This window comes from Pteropus vampyrus, unplaced genomic scaffold (assembly GCF_000151845.1).
Source record: "Pteropus vampyrus isolate Shadow unplaced genomic scaffold, Pvam_2.0 Scaffold72, whole genome shotgun sequence".
Classification (NCBI taxonomy): domain Eukaryota; kingdom Metazoa; phylum Chordata; class Mammalia; order Chiroptera; family Pteropodidae; genus Pteropus; species Pteropus vampyrus.
Genome location: NW_011888853.1, coordinates 2614191 through 2624723, shown reverse-complemented (window position 1 = coordinate 2624723; position 10533 = coordinate 2614191). Strand labels below are relative to the sequence as shown.

Here is a 10533-nt window from a genome sequence, read left to right as displayed (position 1 = left end):
TTTGATTTGGCCTTTGTCATTTTTGAGTTAGACGCCACATACATGATATTAAATCCTTCTCCAAGATCTTTGCTTCTTTAAAAGCCCATCATTATTTGTTTAGCAAAGGTATGGCTCCGCTGAGGAGGTGGTTTTTAATGCGTGCATGGCCATCTTTTGGAAGGGATATCTACATTGATAAAAGTCATTAGGCTTGTTTTCTCCATCCAGGGAGAAATCAGCATGCTATAAAGACCATTTAATTCATTTTAATTCAGGACCTGATAAATCTAGTTCATTTCCCACTACATATTTGAACAAATAGGAGTATTTCATTTTGCTTAAGTGTTAGGAGGTAAACCTTTTATAGCAATTCAGAATGGTCATCAGAGTCCTGAGCAGTTAGCATCATCGTTCTCTGAATTTTTGTTAACATTAGATTACACGTATGTTTGTCAAATGGGTCTGTCTTATGGTAAGAGCAGTTTTTAAAGCATGGGTAATAAGTTGTCTGTCAAATAGTTATAAAAGTTTCTTTTAGCTTTTGGGACCATCAATTTAATATTAGTTTTGAAACCAGGGACTTAAAAATATGGAACTTACTACATAATGGTTATTTCATTCTGCCACAGTTTGATTGATACTTTAAAATTAAGTAGGTTCCTAAAATTCGTAGTAAATACATTTAATACCAGAAAAAAAACTAAACGTTGTTCCGTTTATTGATGAATCACCCAGATCAAGAGCTGAAATGCTCAAACACTTAAAATGTGGGAATTTGGTTGCTTTTGAAAACTCCAGTAATTTTGCCTTATTTGTACATTATTGAGAACAGACCGATTTCTTTCCCTTTTGGCTTTTTATCTTAAGATTTAGGACCTCTGATTTCTGTGTATGATAGTGGTTATTTTATTTTGTTCTCGAGCTTCAGTTTTCCCTTTCTGTTTGTTACCATTCATGTACATTATTGAACACCTGCTCTATAACGCGCATTGGGCTACGCACCAGTATATAGATTCTGATCCTGTGCTCAGTGATTTTGGTGCCTGGGACCAGCAGCAGGATAGAATCCCTCAAGCCAACTTTGTAAATCATGGCGTGGGTCACAGAAGGGAGTATTAGCAACATAAGCTATTTGGTGGCTGTATGAGTCAGGGTTCTCCAGAGAAACAGAATACATATATATTTGCTCGTGTGATTTTTGGGAGCTGGCAAGTCTGAAATCTGTAGGGGAGGCTGGCAAGCTGGCAACTCAGAGAGGAGTTGATAGTATAGTTTTGAGTCTGAAATCTGTAGAGCAGGCTGGCCGACTGGACACTCAGGCAGGTTTCCTATGTCACGGTCTTCAGGTAGAATTCCTTCTCCAAGGAACCTCAGTTTTTGCTCTTATGGCCTTCAACTGATTGGATGAAGCCCACCCACATTATCAAGGGGTTATCTCTTTTACTTAAAGTCAGTTGATTGTGGATGTCAGTCACATCTGCAGTTCCCCTTCGCAAAGGCATCTAGACTGCTGTTTACCCTAGACTAGCACCATAGCCTAGCCAAGATGACGCATAAAAGTTACCGATCATAGTAGCTTCCCATTTCAACTAATTATTCTTACCAAGTAAATGCTAAGCTCGAATTTTAAGTTGCTGAAAGAGTACTCGTGCAGTGAAAACATGTTTTTTAAAAAATCCAAAAATTACAATTTTTAAAAATCATTATTTAAAAGTTATGCTCCTTCTAAAATTTTAGAGCTTATCACCTAGGGTCAGAGGCAGAACGCATGCATACAGAGATAAATAGGAATATAGACTATCCCATGACCAAGTGGGATAGATCCCAGGAATGCAAGGTTGGTTTTAATATCTGAAAAATCAATGTTAATACACCATATTAGTAGAATAAAGGAAAAAACCCCACACGATCATCTCAATAGATGCAGACAAAACGTTTGATAAAATCCAACACCCATCAATGATAAAAACTCTCACCAACTAGAAATAGAAAAGAACTTCCTGAACATGATAAAGGACAGCTACAGCTATGAAAAGCCCACAGCTAGCATCCTATTTAATGGTGAAATACAAAATGCTTTCCCGCTAGATCAGGAACACGGTAAAGATGTCTGCTTTTGCCATTCATTATTGACTGGAGAGTCTAGCTACTAAATATGTCAAAATAAACACTCTGAAAAGAAGTTTTAAGGCATCCCCATTGTAAAGGAAGAGGTAAAACTGTCCTTGTTCTCAGATGACATGATCCTATATATAGAAAATACCAAGGATTCCACACAAAAAAACCTAATAGAACCAATAAACGAATTAGGCAGGTTGCAGGTACAAGATAACATACAAAAATCAACTGTATTTTTATAGAGAAGCAATATGAAAGCAAAATTAAGAAAACAGCTCCATTCTCATAATAGCAAAAAGAATAAAATTCATAGGAATAGATTTAACATAAGAAGTATAAGACGTACTGTGAAGATGCTAAAATGTTGCCAAGATAAATGCTTTAACTAAAGAAGTGTAAAAAGATATGAATAAATAGACACTTGGTGTTCACGGATTAGAAAACAATATCGTTAAGATGCCAGCGTCCTCCAAGCTGATCTAAAGATGGAGCGCATTCCTGTAAAAATCCCAGCGGACTTTTGTGAAGAAATTCACCAGCTCATCTGAAAATTTATATGGACGGGCAAAGGACCTAGACTATCCAAAACACCCTTTGAAAAGGAAGAACAAGGTTGGAAGACGTTCGCTGCCCACTTTCAAAGCTTGCTATAAAGCCACAGTAATCAAGACGGTGCGTTACCGACACCACGCAAGGCCTACAGACCAATGTAACAACTGCAAGCCAGAAATTAATCCTTACATTTATGGTCAATTGATTCTGACAAAAGCGTCAAGACAGTGCAACAAGGAAAGGATAGTTTTTCAACGAATGGGGCTGGGACAATTGGATATTAACAAGCAAAAAGCGAATTTAGATCCTTTTTTTCACATCACCAAAAATTAACTCAAAATGAATCAGAGAATGAAAACACGACCCAGAGGCTGGGAGAAAATATTTGCAAATCACACATATCATAAAGCATATGTATCTAGAATACATAAAGAACTTGTACAATTCCATAACAACAAAAGACAAACCAATTACTAAAGGAGCAAAGGTCTTGAATAGACATTTCTCCAAAAAAGATAAATAAGCAGACAATATGCTCATGGAAAGATGCTCAGCCCCATTAACCGTTAGGGAAAAGCACATCAAAGCCACAATTAGATATAACTTCACACTCACTAGGTTGACTATAATCAAAAATAGTAAGTGTTGGTGAGGATGGGAGAAATTGAAACCTTGATACCTTGCTGGTGGGGATGTAAAATGATACTGTTGCTTTAGAATACACTTTGACAGTTCCTCAAATGGTTGGTTAGTATATGACCAAGCAATTCCTCTCTCAATAGATAGGTAGATAGAAAAATGATAGATGATAGATAGATGATAGATATAGATCTACATATATGTGTGTGTATACATATATATATATATATATATATATATAGCCAGGAAAAATGGGGGAAAAAATCACTCCAAAATGTGTACATGAATGTCTATTCTTAGCAGCATTAGTCACAATAGCTAAAAGGTGGAAATAACCCAAATGTCCATCAACTGACGAATGAGACAAACTGGTAAGTGAAATGGAGTAAATCCATACGATGGAATATTCTTTGGCAATAAAAGGGAATGAAGTACTGATATTTGCCACAACATGGGTGAACCTTGAAAATATCAATGCTCAGTGAAAGAAGCAGATGCAAAAGGCCAATGTCGTATAATCCCATTTATATTTGATGTCCAGAAGGGGCAAACTCATAGAACAGAAGGCAGGTTAGTGACTAGTGGCTGGAGAAGCGGGAAACAAGGAGTGACTGCTAATGGGTTTCTTTTTAGGGTAATGAAAATGTTCTAAAATTAGATAGTGGTGAATAGTCGCGTAATTCTGTGAATATACTAAAAAAAAAACCCATCGGATTATGTTCTTTAAATAGACGATGATATAGTATGTGAATTATATCTCAATAAAGCTGTTTTTAAAAATGTCCCTAGACCTAAATACAAGAACTAAACTATAAAACCACTAAAAGAATATATAAGAGAAAATATTTATTTGATTCCAATTGGGCAAGGAGTTCTTTGATGAAACACCAAAAGCATAATCCATAAAAGTAAAAAACCGATAAATTGGATTTCTTCGACACTGGAAAGGTTTCTGCTTTAAAGACAACGTTAAGAAGTTGAAAAGACAAGCCACCCTCTGAAAGAAAATATTTACAAATCAAATAGATAAAATATTTATATCCAGAACATCAAGAACCTGTATGACTCAAGATTAAGAAGACAAACAACACAGCTTAAAGATGGACAAAAGAGTTGAATGGACATATCACCAAAGAAGATATGAGAATAGCTAATAAACACGTGGCGAGATACTCAACATCAGTAGTTTTTAGGGAAATAACAATGAAAACCACAATGAGGTAGCCCTCCACAACCACTAGAGTAGCTAAAATAAAAAAGGCAGACAATATCAAATATTGGTGAAAATGCAGAGAAATTAGGATCCTTGTGCATTGCTGATGGGAATGTAAAATGGCACAGCCACTTCCAGAAGAGTTTGGCAGTTGATGAAAAAGGTAAACATAAATTTACGATTCAGCAATTCCAGTTTTATGACTCCATCCAAAGGAAATGAAGACAGACATGTCAAAAAAGACGCATGCAAATGTTCATAGCAGCATCGCTCTTCATAGACCCCAAACTGGAAATAACCCAGATGTCCATCAACTGATGAGTGGATTAACGAAATAAGGTGCATTTCTACGATGAAATACTCTCCAGTGATTTAAGAGATGAACTACCAACATGTTACACAACATGGATTAACCTCAAAAATAGTATACTAAGTGAAAGAAGCCGATTTCAAGACTACAATCGTGTGAGTTCATTTATATGAAATGCCTAGAAAAGGCGAATTTACAGAGAGAGAAAGCAGACAGCATTTGCCTAAGTAGTTTGAAACAGCGCCGTAACAGTATGTAAATGGCCGTGACTTAGAGGCCTAAATAGTTGGTTTTTTTTCTATAGGCAGACATATTTCAGTAATTTCATAGATTTGGAAAGAAAAGTTATTTTAAAATTAGAGGTTTTGTTTGTTAACATTTAGGGTACCTATAAATACAAAGCAGAAGAATGAGAAATGGGTTTAATTGTCTTTTATCCTGTGCTATTATAGTCCATAGTGGTAATAGTGTAATTTCCTTCACTTATAAGTAATCTGACTTTTTTTTCTCTGAGGCTTGTTTTTAATACTCTCTTAAAATTTATTTTTCAATTACAGTTGATGGACAATATTATCTTAGTTGCAGGTGTAGAATAGTAATTAGACGTTTATGTGCCCTACGAAGTGATCACCCCGATAAGTCTAGTACCACCTGACATCGTGCATAGCTGTCACGACATTGTTGACGACCCTCCATCCCTAAGTACTGAACTTACGATAGTGTTGCTCATTCTGGGCCATACCTTATAGGGGTTTTCCTTGCTATTTATTTTTATTGTGGTAAAAAGTACGTAACAGCGAATCTATCATCTTAACCATTTTTAAGTGTACAGTTGAGTAGTGTTAAGATAGCTAGAATTTGTTTCTTGCAAAACTGAAAATCTGTACCCATGAAACCCAAATTCCCCCTCCTTTCTCCCACTCGTGCTTTATGTTTTAAATGTCATTTTGGAGATCCGCATATGATGTGTCTTCCCTTTTTTCTCTGCTTTGTTGAGATATAGTCGACATATAACATTGTGTAAGTTTAAGGTATACAACGTGGTGACTCAGAAAATGTACTTTCCTAAAATATCTCTTTGCCTATTTGCTAATAGAAAAAACATATATGAACAGTAGATAAAGTGCAAGTTTTCCATTATTAGTTAGCTACAATTTCTTAGCCGAAACTCCTATTCAGAATTCTTTGCAAGCTTTAAGAAGACACATCTATGGCAACCACTTTGCAAGATACACGAATATCTGAGTCACCACGTTGTATACCTTAAACTTACACAATGTTATATGTCGACTATATCTCAACAAAGCATGCTAAGAAGTAAGAATATACGCAAGTTGTCCAAAAGGCATTTTTTCCAGGAACCGTGACTGTGTTTGGCATTAGTGTCTGCCGATGCGGTAGCTGTGCATTAATCCACCGATTTGTCCCTCTAGACAGCCTGGGCACATCGAAAGCTGTATCCAGGCTGCAAACGGCGATTGGCTCTTTGTCACTAGTCTTATTGGGGCAAGTTATTAGAGGAATCCATTTCAAAGAAAGGAAAAAGCAAAACTTTGGTGAAGGTTCTTTTGCCTTTTGACTGATGAGGTATTTGTATTGTAAGTGCCCCAAGGGAGGTTGGTTTTGTAAAGGGACTTTGGACTGAGTTTTCTACCGAACTGAAAAATCCTTTTGTCATCTGTGAGCATTGAATTTTAGGTCTTTGTATATCTGTGCTCTTGATTTTTAAGGCAAGGCAACACTGCAATGAACTTTACACTGCTTTCTTGATAATTTCTTTTCTTTTCGTCCTATGGCAGAAAAGAGGGGTGCATTTCCAGTAGAATCTTGTCACCTTCTTTAGCCTCCCGAAGCCATTAGTGTTCTTCTTCTCTTGCTAGGATCCTGTAAGCTGACTATCCGTGGATGTCATTGTCCCCACATCTCTCGCCTGACTGCACAGGTCCTGGAGACTCAGTGTGTCTGTCCCATGCTGGAATCGGCCCGAACAACTCCACACACCAGACCTGTGTCCCTCATTCTTTATTCATGATCTGGGCGAGCCATCCATCAATGTAAAATCTTTATCTCTTCTAATTTCACCTAACGTATAATAAATCGGTAATTTCTAATATATAGAAAATATATTTTACCAAGAGTCAACAGTAAATGACTTGAATTATTTGAGATGGCTGTTTCTACTTAAGGCAAATAGGCTCCGCCCTTCCCTATAAATTATGCACTTGGAAAATAGGGCTAGCAAGTGCTGGACATAAATAATTGATGATTAAGCTTTCGTAAATGATGAACTGCAGAATCATATCACCGCAGATGGCTGTTCTTTCTGTTTTTAAGTTTCGGTGGGTAACTGTCGAGAGTTCCTCAGTGATCGCTCTGGTTTTGGCTGCAAATAGTCACAAATAACCTTTTCCCCCGAGTGTTGTTTAATTAAAGAATTGCCCCAATTTGTGGTGAGTGATGTTATTCTCGTCACGTTGTCTACTAGGTGTTTCTAGACTAGAGCTCCATGTGTAGAAAATCCAAAAATGAATATTCGGCTCAGTTTTTCTGTTAGAATTTTCTTCTCTGTCTTCCTTCCTATGGCTTCTTCACAGGCCAAAGGTGCTGAATCTCAATTTTCAAAAAAAAATTTTTTTTGACTTATAATTTCTAGTTCGCACTCTTTCGAATTTGCGATATCACTTTTTATAGTTTCTGGCTTCTCGATGAAATGTTTGGCTCTCATTTTTTTAGAGTTTGCTTATAAACCTTCAACACAAATCGAGACCGATTTAGGGAGGTTGAGCTGTATAACACACAAAGAAGCCTTTTGCTGTTCCCTAAGCCCTTCGTGTTAATCCAAGGATTCGGGGTGTGTGAGAGCATCGATGAGGCACGTCACTGTCTGAGCCCTTCGTCACCTTCATGAGAGAATAAGATTGTAGCAATGCGGGCTGAGAAGCATTCGTTTGTCAGCGTCGCAGAGTGTTCTGTTCTCAGCTGGAATCCGCAGTGTTACCCGAGCCCCTTTCGGTGGCTCATCAGCGCCATCGCGCCCTGGCACGGCTCCCGGGTCTGTCCGGAGGAGGCTGGTGGGGATTCTGACCCCTGACTGTGGACTGCCTCTCGTCGTTGTGGTGTGGGGCAAAGAGGCCCTGCCGTGACTCCCGTCCCCACAACCTCGGCCATGAGCACTGCTAAAGAATTCGATGCCAAGGGTGTGCGTGTGCATGTGTGTGTGTGTGCGTGCACACGCGTGTGTATCTTTCTTTCATAGCACCAAACTGCTGTCCAGTTAAATTCCACAATCCGTGTGGTGATTGGTAGGTAAAGTCAGAGGCAGCCGTATTATTTCAATTTGCATTTTCCTATTAAACCTTCATTTTGAAACAAATACGAAAAATGAAGAAAAGCCTTCATCGTAGAGGGTTATAGAGGTACACACGTGCTGTCAGTGGGCACTGAGACCTCTGTGAGCGGGCGTGAACTGGCTTGTGAAAATGTAGGCACAGAAATGTGCGTGTGTGTACACATGCTGACGCCCGTGGTTCTGATTCCTGAGTACACGTCGGATGGGGAATAACCACTTCGAGTTTGAGGGGAAAAAACCGGAGATGAAATATATGTGTTCATTGATGTGCATCGTGGGGCCTTCTGGTGCCTTGGCTGATGGTATTAGTCACCATAGAGATTCGATTAAGAACGTTGAAGACAGCGGTCCGTTTTACATTGGATATCTTGGGTTCTCACTGCTGCGATTCTGCTCATTTTATGCCATTGTCCCAGGTCAGGAGAAGAAAGCTCTCCTGGGGTTGGGAATTGCTCTGTTCGTTCCAGGGACTGACATTTTCTGAGTCGGACTGACAATTTCACTGGGCTTCGTCTGACTGGGTTCTGTCTGATCTTTCTGTCTCTCCCTCTCTAGGAAGCTATTTTGCCAGCCACTTCATCATGGGAGGAGAGAAGTTTGACTCGACTCACCCTGAAGGCTACCTGTTTGGAGAGAACAGCGATCTGAACTTCCTGGGGAACAGACCAGTGGCGGTACGGGGGGCGTCGGTCTGCTTCCTCGCGGGGCTAAGCGGCCGCTTCGAACAGTCTCATACGCATCAGTCTGTGCTCACTGGTTCAGCGGTGTCTGTAGCTTGGTCTGAGTCGAGGGGGACCCTGAGAGCCAGGCGGCTGCCTCTCTGGCAGAGCTGGGTCTCCTGGCACTCGAGGCTGAGCCCTGGCAAGGCGACCAGAGTCTGCCCGAGGGCGAGGGCATCTCCCCAAATCCAGGGCCTCTCCCAGCGACTCGGACCCCTGCCCCGGTGCCAGCTCTGCAGACCGCGCTCGTCCAGCCCGCCGGCCTGCCCGCTCCTTGCATTTTAATCTCCCTCATAGCGCCTTATACCACATAAGCCTTTATTGTTCTGTCTCACCCTGTTCATCATCTGCCTTCCCCGGGAGAATGTAAATTTCACGGGGCAAGGACCGTTTTCACTGCCGCACCCCGGCAGCCAGAACAAAGCCCGGGACCTCGGGGGAGCTCTTAATAAGGATTTGCTGAATGAATGGCTAAAAACCATCCCCCCCAAAATCCGAGTGGATGTTAAACTATGTCTCTCTCGGTTCATTCACCTCATCCCCTAGACTTTTACGGAGCCTGTTCCCTGCGCCCAGCGCGAGGCTTCGTAATCACAGCTGCCGTGTGGCTATTGAGTGGCTACTGCGTGCTGAGGAAGGTCCGGGATACTGCCAGACATTTTCCTGACCTTTGTGAAGACCCCCTTGTGACAGAGGTTGATCCCATTTCATAAGAGAGAGAACGGAGCATGGTAGTAGCCGGCATTGACGAAGCGCGCACTGCGTGCCAGGCCCCGTCCTAAGTCTGTTACAATATACAGACTTCCCAAAGTCACATAAGTAGGTCTGCCAGGCCACAGGTCAGTAATCTTTCCACTTCTTCTCATTGCTTCAAAATACCCTGCCTTCCTCCAGAGACCCCAGTTTAGTGAGAAAGGCAGAACATACGAACGAGAAATGTTTAAACTGTGATAAAGGTGTGAAGCCATCGGATTCTGTAGAAATCGGGCTGGGGGAGAGGAATGGGGACGGGCCGGGGGGGGGGGGGGGGGGGTGGGGTGGTGGTGGTGGTGTAGAGGAGGTGCCGGGTGGGGAGGAAGGGCTGGAGGAGTTGGAGGAGCGCAGCGAGGCTTTGGAGAATGGCCGGGTGTTCACCAGACCTGTGGGAGAGGGGCTTTCTGGGAGCCAAGGGCAGGCCCGAAAACACTCGCGTTTTCGATGAATCGGTGAACACTTACCGAGCAACTACTGTGTGCTGGGTACTCTGATAGGTGCTGGGGATTCAGAGCTGAAATGAGCTTGGTTTGTTCCTCTCTGGAACAAAGAAAGAAACAGGTCCCACGGGAGTGGACGTTTCCTGATGGCAAAAGGTGACTGGAGAGGTAGGTGGCAGCTCCGTACCCACCCCACCCCCACCTGAGAGGTTTTGGGCCGTCTCCTGTAGGCTGTGGGGGGGCGTTGAAGCTTTTAGGCAGATGAGTGCCCTGGAGAATATGATTTTCGTTTGGTTGGTTTTTTCCAGAAGGTTAATCTGGAGATGGTCTTCCATCTTGAGCTTTAATTAAAGAACATTTTCATCATTGGTTTTATTGGTTTCTTCCTTTCTATCTGGAGTGACCCCTCTTCTAATTCTTTGTGCTGTTGGACTCTTCATAATGCCAGCTTCTGGACA

General features: G+C 41.3%; 1 protein-coding gene across 1 annotated transcript in view; it reads left to right on the top strand.

Annotated features, from left to right (window-relative positions):
* Positions 1-7740: 7740 nt before the first annotated feature.
* The window catches only part of RNF157 (ring finger protein 157), a 51234-nt gene continuing 48441 nt past the window's right edge, over positions 7741-10533 (top strand). Inside the window, exons 1-2 of the mRNA XM_023531621.1 lie at positions 7741-7885; positions 8719-8837. Coding sequence (XP_023387389.1) covers positions 7741-7885; positions 8719-8837 — 264 coding nt within the window. The remainder of the gene's footprint in view (positions 7886-8718; positions 8838-10533) is intronic.